Below are 16,565 nucleotides of genomic sequence, written 5' to 3'. Positions count from 1 at the left end.
TGGTGGTACTTTTCTTCACAGCTAGAGAAAACACCTCTTAAAGTCACAAAATAAATTCAGGTTGTATAATGGAAATTGACTACATTGTACGAGAGGATGCTTCTTAGAAATGATGAATAGGATATTAAGAAAGGTTTCCTGGGGGAGTTACAAAATTGAATATTATGTGGCTTAGTGGTTTAGAGTAGTTTCTGGACCCAGACTACTGGATTTATCACTTATCTTCCGAGACCTTGAGCAGATTAAATGACTGCTTTGTGTTTGCTTTTTTTAAAAAATATTTATTTATTTATTTATTTATTTTTGGCTGCGTCGGGTCTTAGTTGCAGCGCATGAGCTCTTCGTTGCAGTGCGTGGGCTTCTCTCTATTTGTGGTGTGCAGGCTCCAGAGCACATGGGCTCAGTAGTTGTGACGTGTGGGCTCTCTGGTTGTGGTGCGCGGGCTCCAGAGCAGGTGGTCTCAGTAGTTGTGGCTCACAGGCTTAGTTGCTCCATGGCATCTGGGATCTTAGTTCCCTGACGAGGGATTGAACCTGCGTCTCCTGCATTGGAAGGCAGATTCTTAACCACTGGACCACCAAGGAGGTCCCCCTGCTTTGTGTTTTTATTTCTTCATCTAATATTGGGAGTTATATCAACCTCATAAAGTTGTTATAGGATTAGATGAATAAATATATGTAAAGATGCTTAAAATAGTGCATGACACATTTAAAATTCTATGTAAATTTTATTTATTATTATTAAAGAAGTGAAAGAAAGAAAGTAGAGAGGATGGGAGAGAGTGTCACAATATGTGGACATGGCTAATGCAAAGACATAGGCAGGAGCAAAATAAATAATAACGAAATATAGCAAATAGATTGTGTTGCAGCATAGTGCTGGAGTCAACAAACCACAACTCTTTGTTTGTAAATAAATCTTTATTAGAACATAGCCATGCCCATTTGTTCACATACTGTCTATGGCTGCTTTTGTGCTATAATAGCAGAGTTGACTAGTTACAACAGATTGTATGGCCCACAAAGCTGAAAATATTTACTGTCTGGTCATTTACAGAAAAAGTATACTAACCCCTGATGTAGAGAATCTCTGCATTTGCAGAGCATGTAGAACATTTTGACTTAAAACTCTGGGACAGTTACAAGTTTTAGAAATACCAAACCTGACTTCTTTATCCTTCCTTGTTAGGAGCATTGTTACCAATTTTCTGTGTCAAGTTGTATTCAGAGCTTGTTATCTGGCTGTTAACTGATGGAAGCTTCTTTGATAGTGTAGTGCAACTTTTTTTTTAATTTATTTTTTTATTGAAGTATAGTTGAATTACAATGTTGTGTTAATTACTGCTGTACAGCAAAGTGACTCAGTTATACATATATATATTCTTTTCCATTATAGTTTATCACAGGATATTGAATATAGTTCTCTGTGCTATACAGTAGGACCTTGTTGTTTATCCATTCTACATATACCAGTTTGCATCTGCTAATCCCAGACTCCCAATCCAGTCCTCTCCTACCTCCCTTCCCCTTGGCAACCTCCAGTCTGTTCTCTATGTCCCTGATTCTGTTTCTGTTTCATAGATAGGTTCATTTGTGTCATATTTTAGATTCCACATATAGGTGATATCATATGGTATTTGTCTTTTTCTGTTTTACTTCACTTAATATGATGATCTCTAGTTGCATCCATGTTGCTGCAAATGGCATTATTTCATTCTTTTTTGTGGCTGAGTAGTATTCCATTCTGTATATGTACCACATCTTCTTTATCCATTGTTCTTTCAGTGGACATTTAGGTTGTTTCCATGTCTTGGCTATTGTGAAAAGTGCTGCTGTGAACATAGGGGTGCATGTATAATACCATTTTTATTTTATTTTATTTATTTATTTATTTATTTAGTTTTGGCTGTGTTGGGTCTTCGTTTCTGTGCGAGGGCTTCCTGTAGTTGCGGCAAGCGGGGGCCACTCTTCATCGCGGTGCGCGGGCCTCTCACTGTCGCGGCCTCTCTTGTTGCGGAGCACAGGCTCCAGACGCGCAGGCTCAGTAGTTGTGGCTCACGGGCTTAGTTGCTCCGCGGCATGTGGGATCTTCCCAGACCAGGGCTCGAACCCGTGTCCCCTGCATTGGCAGGCAGATTCTCAACCACTGCGCCACCAGGGAAGCCCTAATACCTTTTTGAATTATAGTTTTGTCTGGATATATTCCCAGGAGTGGGATTGCTAGATCATATGGTAATTCTATTTTTAGTTTTCTGAGGAACCTCCATACTGTTTTCCACAGTGGCTGCACCAACTTACATTCCCACCAACAGTGTAGGAGGGTTCCCTTTTCTCCATACCCTCTCCAGCATTTGTTATTTGTAGACATTTTAATGATGGCCATTCTAACCGGCATGAAGTGGTACCTCATTGTAGTTTTGATTTGCATTTCTCTAATAATTAGCGATGTTGAGCATCTTTTCATGTGCCTATTGGCCATCTGTATTTCTTCTTTGGAGAAGTGTCTCTTTAAGTCTTCTGCCCATTTTTCCATTGGGGTGTTTGTTTTTTTGTTGAGTTGTATGAATGATAGTGCAACTTAATTGCTTTTAATCTCTCTGTTCATTGAAACAGGTGTGGCAATAGCGCTGTGGACCCAGTCTCCATGAATAGACTGAGCTTTGTGAGAAACAGATGCAGGTGAGATCCTAAGCTGTAAAAAAAAAAAAACCAAAGGGATGGCCAAGTACCTTTAGAGATCGTCACATTTTCAACTATTTTACTATCATACTTCCTTCAGCAGCCCTCACCCTCATCCCTCACTTCCCAGTTACTTTTTTTCTGGCAATATTTTCCTGAACTTCTAAAGCTTCTGCTCATCCTGTTTAAGGAAGTTATGCTACCACTTTACCTATTGATACTTTCTTCCTGCTGCAGTACCTTTCAGTTGCTTTACTTTGGCAAAGGTAAAAAATATGCTGGTCACTTTTGGGTGGGAAAGGTCCAAGTACAGTCATCCTGTTTTATAAACACCCAAGAGCCTAAAGTTAAAGGTACTAAGCCAGCATTGCCTTTTAAATGTTACTGGGTAGGGTTTTCTCCTCACACCTGTAATTTTTCTAGGAATGGACTTGGCTCTGTGAAGGATGGGGAACCTCATTTCGTGGTGGTCCACTGCACAGGCTATATCAAGGCCTGGCCCCCAGCAGGTAGGAAAGTTGAATAGTGACTTCTTCCTGGGTGCAGCAAGTTCCTCACAGAGTCCAAGAAAGTTAGCTAATATTTATCATGTACCTGTAGTATATGAAATGTACTTTGGTATAAACTGTAATAGGAAAGAAAAAGTGGACTCCTTCCCTTCCTTTATGGATCTTATATTCCAGTTAGGGAGATGGATTACTCAGACTTGAAAATGATTTGGTGATGGCTGTGTCACAGAATGTAGTTTTTAAATGTCCAAATAGTAATGTATACTGAATACCTGTATCTAAGTATTTGTGTGCAAAGAAGCAGTTGACATTGAATGCAGTTGATTTGGGAAAGTTTTCTAAAGTAGGAGCAAGACTTGGATGGAGAAGGGGGGAAATGGCTTGGTTGTAGTAACTTGTAAAGGGGATATTCTCTGCAAAGACTTTAAATCAGGATGTGAGCAGATTAATTTTACTAGAACTTGAAGTCAAAAAGGGAATGTGAGAAAAGTGGTTGGGGTACAAGGATCAGCCTTTTAACCTGGCTTGTCAGAATTTCCAAATTGTAGCAACTTTATTACCTCCCTGCTGGCTAGGTGTGCCTGGGAAGTGGGGGTTGTAGGGAGATAGAAACTAAGAGAGGCAAGGTGGTGTATTTTGGTAAGAGGTTAAACTTTGGATTTGGAAAAACCTGGGTTTGATTCTGGCATTGTTATTTATTAGTGGTATAACTTAGGGTAAGTTGCTTGACTTTTATGGGGAAAAAAACCACTCAATTTTCTCATCTATAATTTAGAGATAATATAACCCATATAGAGTTATTGTGAGGATTAGATTTAATGTAAGAAAAACACCCAGCCTAGTGCCTGGCATATGGTAGGCACCCAATAAATGGTAGTTAAATGTAATTAAGAAAAATTAATTTTAAGTCGTAATGAAGTTTGAACTTTTTAGTTTATATACTGTATAAACCATGCATTTGAGATATACATGATCTTTTATACTTCTGTATAGCTCTCAAAGAAATACTATTTTTCTTGGTAAAAAGAAGAAAAATATGCAAAGAGTAGAGGGAAAATGCAACCTTCTTCCCTTTCCACATAAACATTGAAACACTAGCTTGTCTCTTTTCCAAAAGACATAAATAACTATTGGTGTTTGGTTTAATTTCATTTTTGGTTGTTTGCTTACTTTGAAAGTCACAGGGTAGGCAAGACATCCGTTCTCTGCCTGTGATATGGTCACAGAGTAAATGGCTGTCTTCATATGTATTTGGTCTGGCCAGCATAGTCTTTTAGAATACTTTGAGTGGGACCTGTACTCTGCAGTTTATTATAATTAATGTGAGTATAATATATGAATTAATATATATAAAAGTACTTAAAATAGTACCTGATATATATGGTAAGTTCTTTGGGTTGTTTACCTTTATTCTTATCTTTCAGCAGTCTGTATTGTTTCATACCTAGTCTCTTCATACCTGCATGTGTTTTAAATCTTTACATATCTGACTTTTGAAGGCAATTTAGTTTGAGATACCTGTTAAACCTTTTAACTTCACCTTCCTGAAGGTGTCTCCCTCCCAGATGATGACCCAGAGGCTGGCCAGGGGAGCAAGTTTTGCCTAGTGGCTATTGGCAGACTACAGGCAAGTATGAATTTTCCACATCTATATCACCCATTTTCAGTGGGAGAAAATCTCCTTCAGGATGTGTTCATGTTATTTTTTCTTTTGCTCTCTGAATACAAATGAAGAATTCCGAAAAACTCTGAATATTTTGAGGAATATGGTATTCATAGTTAACATTGCTTCTCTTGGATTTAGCAGAAGCTGAAGAGAGTGAGAGAGAGAGATCTTTTCCTCTTTCATACTTTTAGCTTTGCAGTGCTGAATTTTCTATTTCCAACTAATTTCTTTTGCTCCTATACAGTAGCAGAGAGATCTTTTCATTTTTCATTACATGACTAACAGTAGAGAACTGGAATTATTTTGATTCTCCTTATAAAAACAGATGTTTCTTGGTTGCTTGGGAGTATAATTTTCCAATCTGAATAATGAATACCACCTAGCTAAATGAAAGTAAGTGGGTTTTAGGTTGAATGAATTATTATCTTTCTTTACAAAGTTCGTGAAGAATACATGTGTAGGGAATGGAGCTAGGCCTCATGCCCTATCTGTAATGATCACTTTTTCCTTTCTGGATGGGTTGTGAAAGTTTAGAAATTCCTAAAATTGGAAACCTGGTGGGAAATACGTCTGTAAAGAATGGTGTCATTTTATCTCATTTTTATCTCTTTTCTTTCAGGTAACTAGTTCTCCCAACTGTACAGACATGAGTAATGTTTGTCAACCAACAGAGTTCATCTCTCGACACAATATTGAGGGAATCTTCACTTTTGTGGATCATCGCTGTGTGGCTACTGTTGGCTACCAACCACAGGTGAGGAGCTGGAGCTATTACACCACTGATATTTAGGCCTCTGTTTTCCCTTTGCTATGCTGAGATTATTCAATCATATAATTCCAGAGATAGCCAAAACATGTCAGCCCCAATTCAGAAAAAGAGATGATCCTAGTCTGTTGATAGCTAAATATAATTTCAGCTTCCTACCAAGGTTATCATCTGATCTAGAAAAATATGGCTTGTGAAACCAGGCTGGAGCAGCAGGTACAAATATGTATTTCTTTTTTGTTAGTGATATTAATACAGATAATGATACAAAAGTGCTCATTTTAACTAGTTATAATGATATGGCCACCTTTAGGTGATTCATAATCATCTAGTTGCATAGTAACCCATAAAGTATGCAAATTTAGCACCAGTTATTATGATTTATTTAGATATCTCATTCAGCAGACCAGGTAACTATGTCTGAATTGAGAAACAAGTCATTATATAAACTTTCAAAATTATAGCTGCCAGGAGGGACTTCTGTAAAGAGGTTGGTGAAAAAGAGATCTTGAAAAAGGAGAACAAAGTCAGAGAGCATTTACACTACCTGATGCAACACCTGTTGTAAAGCTGTTGTTACCAACACAGCGTGGTGTTGGTGTAGGAATAGTTACATAGATCAGTAGATGAGAATCGAGTCTGTTCTCATATTTATGGTCAACTGATTTTCAACAAAGATGCCAAGACAATTCAAGGGGAAAAGAAGCTTTTCCAATAGATGGTGACGGAACAGTTGGATACTCATAGGAAAAACAAAACAAAAAGAACTTAGACTCTTACCTCACACCGTACACAGAAATCAACTCGAAGATATAAAGGTGTAAGTGCCAAAGTTATAAAACTTCTAGAAGAAAATAGGATAAAATCTTTGTGATCTTGAGTTAGGCAAAGATTTTTTTTTTGGGGCACGTTGTGCAGCTTGCAGGATCTTAATTCCCCCACCAGGGATTGAACCCAGGCCACAGCAGTGAAAGCACCACGTCCTAACGACTGGACTGCCAGGGAATTCCCTAGGCAAAGATTTTTTATATGACACTAAAAGCATGATTCACAAAAGAAAAAATTTGGTAAGTTGGGTTTCATAAAAGTTAAAATTTGCCCTCTTAAAAGGGCATCATTAAGAAAGTGAAAAGGCCAGCCACAAATTGGGAGAAAATATTTGTAAATCATATATCTGAAAAAGGATTTGTATCCAGACTAAAGAACTCTTAGAACTCATTAAGACAACCAGCCAGTAAAAAAGGGGCACAAGATTTGAATAGACATTTCACCAAAGAAGCAATATGAATGGCATATAAATAGTTGCTCGTCATTAGGAAAGTACAGATTAAAGCCACAATGAGATACCACTATATGCCCATTAGAATGGCTATCATCAAAAAGTATTGGCAAGAACATGGAGAAACAGAACCTTCATATATTGTTAGTAGATAAGTAAAATGGTATAACTACTTCGGAAAACCATTTTGGCAGTTTCTTAAAAAGTTAAACATACACTTACCCTACAAATTAGCAGTTCCACTCCTAAGTATTTACCTAAGAGAAATGAAAACATATGTTCACACAAAGATTTATACACAAATGTTCATATCTGTATTATTCATAATAGCCAAAAAGTGGAATGTCCATTAACTAGTGAGTGGATACACACTGTGGTATATCCATGTTAGAATATTTATGAGCAATAAAAGGGATATACTATTGATACATGGAACAACATAGATGAACTTCAAAAATATTGTGTTAAATGAAAGAAGCCAGACACAGAAGACTACCTATTGTATGATTCCATTTGTATAGAGAAGGCAAAACTAAAGAAGCAGAAGCAGATCAGTGGTTGGCCAAGGGATTAGGAGCAGGGATTGACTACAAACGGGCAGAAGGGAACTTTTGGGTGCAGTGGACATGTTCTAAAACTGAATTGTGGTAATGGTTGTACAACTGTATAGATTTATTATAGGTCATCAAATTAGAATTATAAAATTCATTAAGAATGAGTGAGTTTATCTAAATTATACCTCAAATCTGTAAAAAATTCAGTTAAAATAAATGTACAATATCCTGAAAAAGAAGAATGCTCTAGAGGTCAGTTGTTTAGCAGATTCCATCTTTTTTTGTTTATCTTTTCCCCCCCCCCCTCCACTCTTATCCATAATCCTAGGATAAAAGCAAGAGAAATGAAATCCAAGTCGCCTGCTAATGGCCCAGGAAAGTTAGATGATCATAAAAGTGTCAATTTTACTCTTCTTTTTCTCTTTTAGGAACTCTTAGGAAAGAATATCGTAGAATTCTGTCATCCTGAAGACCAGCAGCTTCTAAGAGACAGCTTCCAACAGGTAACTTTTTTTCCTGGTTTGGATTGGAATAGTATTTTAATCTAATATCTATTACTACATTCATTCCACAAATATTTATTGACTGCTGATTAATCGAGTACTGTGGCAGGTCCTGCAGTTTTATGTTCTTTAGTACTTAGCTTGTATTTTTAAGAAACAGAAAAGGACCAGTACTTTGAAACTATGGATAATGTTCAAGGTATTTTTGTTTGGCTTTGGCTACTCAGTGTCTTATATCCAAGGGGCTGTCTTTAAAGTATTTAAAATATTCTACACTTCACTGAACAGTGGATAGTAGTTGAAAAATTCATTTGACGGTTCTTTTATAGATAAGTGAAAGTTGGCTCTTAATTGTAAGCAAACTCTTAATTTCAGGCCCTAGATCCTGAAAACATCTGGCGAATTTAATTTCAGGACAGACTTGGCTTTAGATAGTAGCTCTTACTTTATATTAGACTGGTTAATTTTCCTCTTTAAGCCTCAATAGTGTTTTTACTGATACAATGGGTATATAAGATAAAGCATTTAAAGCACAAAGCCCAACTTCTAGAGGAAATCAGACAATGGCAGTAAAAAGTCTCTCTGTCTCTCTAATTCCTCAGCATCACCTGTTCCATCCACTCACATTCCATGTATGGGTAGTCTTTTTTTTTTTTTTTTGTATGTGTAGTCTTAGAAAAGCTATTCTGACTTCTGTTGAAACCATTCAAAGCTAAGGACGTGGACTTCTGGTAGTGCGAGAAGATGTTGTACAGTATATTTTAAATCCATGAAATTCATAATTCTGACACTTTGGGCCACAGAGTATCACTTTATCACTTCTAGAAAAATGTTTATTCCAAAGCAATGGGCCATACATACACTCTGTAATCTCATGGTTTTTATTCTGACATCAGTTGCTGCTATGATACTAGAGTACAGAAGCAAAGGTATTTTTTAATGTGCAGACTAGTTGCTGCTTACTAGTTGCTGATTTCTAGATTTTGATGTTTCTTAAGTCTAGATGGATTTGTATTTCTTTTTGCTTTTCAGTACATAAATTTAGTTGCTATTTCTAATGAAGGTTGTTTTCCTCTTTTTTTTTTCTTCCCATTTTGGTTCTTGTCATGCTTTGTTTCACATTTGATTTTTTAAAGTTTTATTTATGTATTTTAAATGTGCCATTTTATTATTGCTAAGTGAAGTATGTCCTGTTTTCTGTTATAATTATTTCTCAGGCAGATTGTAATGTCAGCAGTTACTGCCACACTCTTGTCAACTTAAACACAAATGTTATCACTTAACTTTTTCTTAAAAAGCAATTTAAAGTGTAGGTATTTTGAATTACTGGGCTTATACTTCATTGGCATGGATATGTACAGTAATAATCAGGTTTCAAATCCATTACTTAGTTTGTATACAAATGTAATGATGTTCATTGTGCATATATTATACAGTGAGCACATGTAAGTATTAAAGACTACTTATTATTGTTTAAATGTAGATGTTCATATCTCATTTCTTTTTTATAATGTTAAATAAATGTTGTTCTTAAGAAAAGAAAAAAACACATAGCCTATAGTGCTTGACATATAGTAAGTACCAAATAAATGTTAGCTGCTAATATTATTTTTTTTACTGTTAAGGAGGGGGTTCAAAAGATTATTTTCTGTTCTTTGAGATTAGAAACTAAAATGATCTAAAATTGCTTTCTTTTAAAAAATAAAAGTAAAACAAAACTAAAGCCAACTTAGTTTTATTTATAGAAACCTTCATGGGTGCTATGAAAACAGAAATTCTCAGGCTTGGCAGAAAAAGCTAGGATTGAGGGGCAACATGTAAGCTATGTTCAGTGTCATTAAACTTATAAACTAGTAAATTTGCTAGATCAGTGTATCTTTAAGGGACTTTCCAAAGGAAGTGGGGAAAGGTAGTCTTTTCTCTCCTGGAATAATTGTTACTCCTGTTTGATATTGACAAGAGTGGTTAGATAGCTTGGGACTCTGAGAAGAAACATGATAAATATACCTCCTTATTGTTTAGTCACTTATTTTTACTCCCCAAAACAACAAAATGTTGTTTTGTTAGTAACATTGCAAGAGACTGTTACTTCAAGGACAGTGACACAAGGATCTTAAGGTTGTAAATGTCTAAAGAAAATTTTTTGTGGGTTTCAACTGATAGCATGAAAACTTTTTCAGGTGGTGAAGTTAAAAGGCCAGGTGCTATCTGTCATGTTCCGGTTTCGGTCTAAGAACCGAGAATGGCTCTGGATGAGAACCAGCTCTTTTACTTTCCAGAACCCTTACTCAGATGAAATTGAGTACATCATCTGTACCAACACCAATGTGAAGTATGTACCATAAAGACCTTTTCCAATGTTGGGATTTCTCACAGGCCAAGTCTGCTTAGCCTTATCACGTTACCTCCTCTTCTACTTTTCTAGTAGTAAACAGCATTATTTCTTCATCTTCCAACTTCTTAGAATTTGGGGTAGTTCATCCAGGTAGAGTAAAATTTTTTTTAATTTAATTTTTTACTGGAGTATAGTTGATTTATACAGGTAGAGTAAAATTTTAACAAACAGTAGCTTAGAGACTAGATTCTGAAATGTGAAGGGTTTGGTCAGTTGACCTTTGAACAACATGAGTTTAAACTGTGTGGGTCCACTTATATGCAGATTTTTTTCAATAGTAAATGCTACAGTACTACGTGATCTGCATATACGAAGGGCCAACTATAAGTTAGACTCAGATTTTCGACTGCTCAGAGTGTCGGTGCCCCTAACCCCCGTGTTGTTCAAGGGTCAACTGTATTTCAACTTTATGTTTCAACCCTTTCTAGAAAGGATTTTGTTTTATACACCTGTTTATTACTCTAGTCTGACAGGAACTTTTTCTAGAGCAGGTATCTGCAAACTTTCTGTAAAAGACCAGATACTAAATATTTTAGCATTGTGGGGCATACAGTCTCTATTGCAGCTTCTCAATTCTGCTGTTATAGCACAAAAACAGTTCTAGACAAATGAAATGAATAAAGATGGCTGTGTTCCAGTAAACTTTTATTTACAAAAACAGGCAATGGACTGGATTTGGCCCATGGACCATAGTTTGCTTTTAGAGCATAGCTATATTCACTCTTTTGTTAGCTTCTCTTTCTCTGTTCCTTGATTCTTTTCTCTTTGAACTTTCTCAGCTTTGTAAGAAACAATTTTATTAAAATAGATTTCATATACCATACAGTTTACTCATTTAAAGTGTACAATTTCTTAAGTATGTCACAGGGTTGTGCAAGTATTACCACACACACAAAAAAACTATTACCTCCAAAGAAATCCTGTACTAATTAACGGTCATTCTCCCCAAGCCCTATGTAACAACTATTCTATTCTGTGTCTCTATAAATTTGCCTGTTCTTATAAATGGAAACATATAATATATGGTTCTTTTGTGACTGGCCTCTTTCACTTAGTATAATATTTTAAGGATCATCCATGTTGTAGCATGTATCTGTACTTCATTTCTTTTTATTGCCAAATAATATTGCTTTGTATTGGTATACCACATTTTGTTTATCCATTCATCAGTTGATGGATATTGAGTTGTTTACACTTTCTGGCTACTAAGAATGCTGCTATGAACATTTGTGTACTAGTTTTTGTGTGGATATGTTTTTATTCTCTTTGGTGTACACCTAGGAGTAGAATTGCTGGGTCACATGGTGACTCTATGTTTAATCTTTTGAGGAACTCCCAAACTGTTTTCCAAAGCTGCTGTACCATTTTACATTCTCATCAGCAATGTATGAGGGTTCCAGCTTCTCCACATTCTTGCTGTCTTTTTTTATTGTACCCATCCTAGTGGGTGTTGGTTGTCAAGGTACTTCTTTTCCATTTAATCTCTCTGTGTAGAATTGGCCTTAAACCCATGTGTGAAGATCTGATTATAAATAATTAGCAAGTGTGAATAATATCAGTGACAACATTGAGTCTCTGTCCTCCAATTCAACTTTTAGGGCTTGTAAAGTTTAGTTCTTTGCTAATTAATTTTAGTATAACAGAGTGGATTCAGTTAGAAATTTTCATTAACTTAGGACTCAGGTCATTGTAGTTTTTTGGGTTTTTGATTTTGTATCTTTATATTACAAAACAACAACTGTTTTGTGTTTCTGTTTTGCTTAAATTTTGAAATGTTTAAGTCTTTTTAAGAAGTTGTTTCTGGAAATAATGGCTTTCCCCATTTTTGCATACTACAGTTTTTCCCACTACAGTAAGTTTTAGTTGATTCTTAATATTTTATTTTGTAATAAATACTCTGTAGAAAATTCGGAAAGTATTGAAAATAGTAAAGAGAAGGAAAAAAATTCTCACTATCCAGAAATAGTCTTTGTTAATGTTTCATTGTGTATTTTCAGTTTTTTACTTACGCTTTTTTAAAAACACAATATATGGATATACAACATATACATACACACATCCACAACGACTAGGTATTGAATACCTGGAAGGAGTTAGAGCCCAAACAGGATGAACTCTTGTTCCATAGGACATAGTTTCTGTTTGTACCATGTTTTCTGTAGTGTGAATTATTTGCTGAATCTGAAGTTACAGGTTATCGTAGGATTGGACTTGAAAGGGGAATTTATCAGTGATTACCCCATGTACAGGTGAATCTATAATGTCTTATGTACAAACAGAGTCAGATACTTTTTGTTTCTTTGTTCTCTCTACTCTTCATTTTCCTAGGAACTCTAGCCAGGAACCACGGCCTACACTGCCCAACACAATCCAGAGGCCACAGCTAGGTCCCACAGCTAATTTATCCCTGGAGATGGGCGCAGGGCAGCTGGCACCCAGGTGAGAAATGGTCGAAGAATCATTTATTGAGCAGTGACTAGCCTGCGGTGGTGGCCGTATACAGTCCCACTTTTTTGTTTATTTGTTTGTTTTAAGCCCTTTCCCCAGATTCTTTTTAAAAATCTCTTTTCCCGTTTCTCTCTTTACTTGCCTTTAACATACAGGCAGCAGCAACAGCAAACAGAATTGGATGTGGTACCAGGAAGAGATGGACTAGCCAGCTACAATCATTCCCAGGTTAGTGTGTCTTCTTTGAAGGATGGTGAACATTTCCTTAAGAAGTATCCCCGAGAGCCAGTTAGAGTATATGTGTATCTTTACATGAGTTTTAGGGTTATTGAGTTGTCATGTTAAACCTTCTTGGTTATTTTTATCATTGTATTTCCACAGGTTTCTGTTCAGCCTGTGACAACCACAGGGCCAGAACACAGCAAGCCCCTCGAGAAGTCAGAGGGTCTATTTGCCCAAGATAGAGATCCAAGATTTTCAGAAATCTACTCCAACATCAATACGGGTATGTTTCTTCCTTATTCTTATTTTAAATTCTCATTTTCATCACTTACTGATGGGCCTACAATTGCCCAATCAGTAGTCTCCCAGTATATTTCCATTTAATTCTAATACCTCATGAGTAAATAGGAACTTGCTGAACTAATATACTACAGCCCTTTGACTGGCCCTCCCCCAACTCCTTTTGGTCCACAGATCAGAGTAAAGGCATCTCCTCCAGCACTGTCCCTGCCACCCAACAGTTATTCTCCCAGGGCAACACATTCCCTCCTACCTCCCGGCCGGCAGAGAATTTCAGGTGAGCCCCATATGTGTGTGCTGCTTTACATGGCAACTGAGGGATTCAGTTACTGGATCCAAGTTTTATTCTTCCCTAGCTTTCTCTGGTTATTTCAGACAAAGCAGTGGAACTTGTAGGCCTAGGATGAGACAAGCTTGCTTTTCTTCCTCCTTTTTCTTTGCACCTGTCCTGTTGCCATGTTCTAGGTTCCATCTCTGTGTGTCCTGATCAGTGTGTGACTGTCAGTCTTTCTTGTCTTTTCCAAATTCTGTTATCAAGTTTTCCTTGACCCCAGGGAGTCAAGGGAATCTAGGTATAGCACTAGATTTTCCTTTGATTCCTAGATTCTGTGATAAATGCACCTTTTTAATCCTTACCTCACTATTTGTTCACTCCTAGAAATAGTGGTCTGGCCCCTCCTGTAACCATTGTCCAGCCATCAGCTTCTGCAGGGCAGATGTTGGCCCAGATTTCTCGCCACTCCAATCCTACCCAGGGAGCAGCCCCAGCTTGGACCCCTAGCACCCGCCCAGGCTTCTCTGCCCAGGTAAACCTTCTCATCTGTCCCTTGTGTCTGTCCCTTGTGTATTTTTTGTTTGTTTGGTTAGGCTTTTCTACATATGTAAAATTATTGCTGTCTGTCTTAGACATCTTCTTTCCACCCCTCCCATCCCCTTCCTTCCAATTTTTATCTTTATTGGGAGCAGCTAGGTAATTAAAAACCATAGATAATACAGACATCTCAGAGTCCATGGTTTTCACATTCACCTTAAATCAAAATTGGTCACAAACATCTTGAACAGGTTTCAGTTTCAGATTTGTTTTGGAGTAAATTCTGAGAAGTTTCCACTTTGGTTAGGGCTACAAAATACAGGAACAAAGGAGAAAATTAATCACTAATTTATACACAGTGATATCTATTTACCAAAAAAAAAAATTGTGTTGAAAAATCCTCATATAGTATATATGTGTATATATAAAATATATGTTAAGGCTAAAGCTAATGTCCTGTCATTATGTTGATATATACTTATATTGCATAAGTAATATCTTAAATAAAAAAGCCAAAACCAGAAGTAAGCTCCAGAATTGTTATATGCAGTATGACCTCATTGTATAAAAAATGCATAGGAAAATAAAAACTGGAAGAAGTTATCCAAAAATGTTAACCATGGGTCTTTGGTGGTAGAATTATGGATGATTATTTCCTTTTTATTTTCCTTCCTTTTGAAAGTGTCCCACAGTGCATATGCATTACTACTGTAGTGAGAAAAATGTTTAGTTACCAAAAAAAAAAAAAACATCATTAGGAACAAACAAATGTGGTACAGACTAAATAAAATGATACAAAGTGTTTTTTCTCTATATATAATGCTATACTATTATTAATACCTCTAGTTTTTGTATAACGTTACAGTTTATAAAATGCTTTCGTTTAAGTCATTTTCGTTTAATTCTCACAACTCTAAACGTGTGCTATTACTAATCCCATAGTTCTTTGTTTTTTGCAATTTATCACAAGTGTCTAAAAATAGTGTCAAGGGAGATTGGGAGTTAATTGGAAGAAATATACAATGGGATATAAGTAATGAGCTTGGCTCAAAAGAATCCAGTGATTGACAGAGGTAATGTTAACTCTCACAGGAATGGCCTGTGCAATAATGTTAATGTTCCATTTGCTCTCTACCCCTTTCTTTCTTTTAGCAGGTGGCTACCCAGGCTACAGCCAAGACTCGTTCTTCCCAATTTGGTGTAGGCAGCTTTCAGACTCCATCCTCCTTCAGCCCCATGTCCCTCCCTGGAGCTTCCACTGCATCACCTGGTGCCGCTGCCTACCCAAGTCTCACCAATCGTGGATCCAACTTTGGTGAGTTCAGACTAGGAGGAAAATCACACCACTAAAGAGAAAGGATTTTGGGCTTCCCTGGTGGCGCAGTGGTTAAGAGTCCGCCTGCCAATGCAGGGGACACGGGTTCGAGCCCTGGTCCGGGAAGATCCCACATGCCGCGGAGTAACTAAGCCCATGTGCCACAACTACTGAGCCTGTGCTCTAGAGCCCACAAGCCACAACTACTGAAGCCCGCGCGCCTAGAGCCCGTACTCCACAGCAAAGAGAAGCCACTGCAATGAGAAGCCCACGCACCACAACGAAGAGTAGCCCCCGCTCGTCACAACTGGAGAAAGCCTGTGTGCAGCAATGAAGACCCAACGCAGCCAAATATAAATAAATAAAATAAATAAATTTATTTTTAAAAAAAGAGAGAGAAAGGATTTTGTAGTTAAAATGGCTTGCTTTTGTCACGGCTGTACTGACCTAATTATAGGAAAATGCAAGGTGACAGTCCATTTGGAATATAAAACCTACCCACATGAAAAAGACTTTAGCACATATAACAAAAAGCATGTAAAGTATTATACATTTAATAATATGCAAGTATAGTCTGAATGAGCAAAGGACTCTTTGGAAAGGGTACCTAGAGAAGAAAAATGAATCTGGGACCAGGGTTTGAAATAGAAGAGGCATTGATTTGCAGAAAGAAGGGCAGAAAGTATCTGGGTAAAATTAATGATTTGCATGTGATAATGTGCTAGTTTCTCCTCTCTAGTGGAGTTAGCAGATTGAAGTTGTTTATTCTTCCTTGCTGTATTTTTAGCTCCTGAGACTGGACAGACTGCAGGACAATTCCAGACACGGACAGCAGAGGGTGTGAGTGTCTGGCCACAGTGGCAGGGCCAGCAGCCTCATCATCGTTCAACTTCTAATGAGCAACATGTTCAACAGCCATCAGCACAGCAACCTGGCCAGCCAGAGGTCTTCCAGGTGAGAGGGTGAACAGACTTCAGAAAACCAGAAACTGGGAGAGAGTCAGGGAGGAGAGACTGAGAAGAAAGCATGCATGGATTCAGGTGTTTGATTGAGGTTAGTAAGAAGAGAAGAAAAGAGTCAAGACATATAGGAATAGATGTCATTAATTGAAAAGATTGT

At 37.1% G+C, this 16,565-nt stretch overlaps 1 protein-coding gene across 4 annotated transcripts in view; it reads left to right on the top strand.

Moving 5' to 3' along the window:
- ARNT (aryl hydrocarbon receptor nuclear translocator) overlaps positions 1 to 16,565 on the top strand; it is a 65,106-nt gene that overhangs the window by 45,884 nt on the left and 2,657 nt on the right. For 2 of the 4 annotated variants that reach the window (XM_007178008.2, XM_007178006.2), the window contains 13 exons: positions 2,613 to 2,678; positions 3,102 to 3,187; positions 4,738 to 4,814; positions 5,473 to 5,607; positions 7,881 to 7,955; positions 10,136 to 10,287; positions 12,679 to 12,789; positions 12,954 to 13,026; positions 13,180 to 13,303; positions 13,495 to 13,597; positions 13,979 to 14,126; positions 15,287 to 15,446; positions 16,234 to 16,400. In XM_007178008.2, the coding sequence (XP_007178070.2) occupies positions 2,613 to 2,678; positions 3,102 to 3,187; positions 4,738 to 4,814; positions 5,473 to 5,607; positions 7,881 to 7,955; positions 10,136 to 10,287; positions 12,679 to 12,789; positions 12,954 to 13,026; positions 13,180 to 13,303; positions 13,495 to 13,597; positions 13,979 to 14,126; positions 15,287 to 15,446; positions 16,234 to 16,400 (1,477 nt within the window). Of the gene's footprint in view, positions 1 to 2,612; positions 2,679 to 3,101; positions 3,188 to 4,737; positions 4,815 to 5,472; positions 5,608 to 7,880; positions 7,956 to 10,135; positions 10,288 to 12,678; positions 12,790 to 12,953; positions 13,027 to 13,179; positions 13,304 to 13,494; positions 13,598 to 13,978; positions 14,127 to 15,283; positions 15,447 to 16,233; positions 16,401 to 16,565 lie in introns of all 4 variants that reach the window. The other 2 variants (XM_007178007.3, XM_007178005.3) reach the window with 1 other exon arrangement.

This window comes from Balaenoptera acutorostrata, chromosome 1, assembly GCF_949987535.1.
Source record: "Balaenoptera acutorostrata chromosome 1, mBalAcu1.1, whole genome shotgun sequence".
NCBI classification, from domain to species: Eukaryota; Metazoa; Chordata; class Mammalia; order Artiodactyla; family Balaenopteridae; genus Balaenoptera; species Balaenoptera acutorostrata.
Note: the sequence above shows the minus strand (reverse complement) of the source record. Positions and strands in the feature narration are given on the sequence as shown.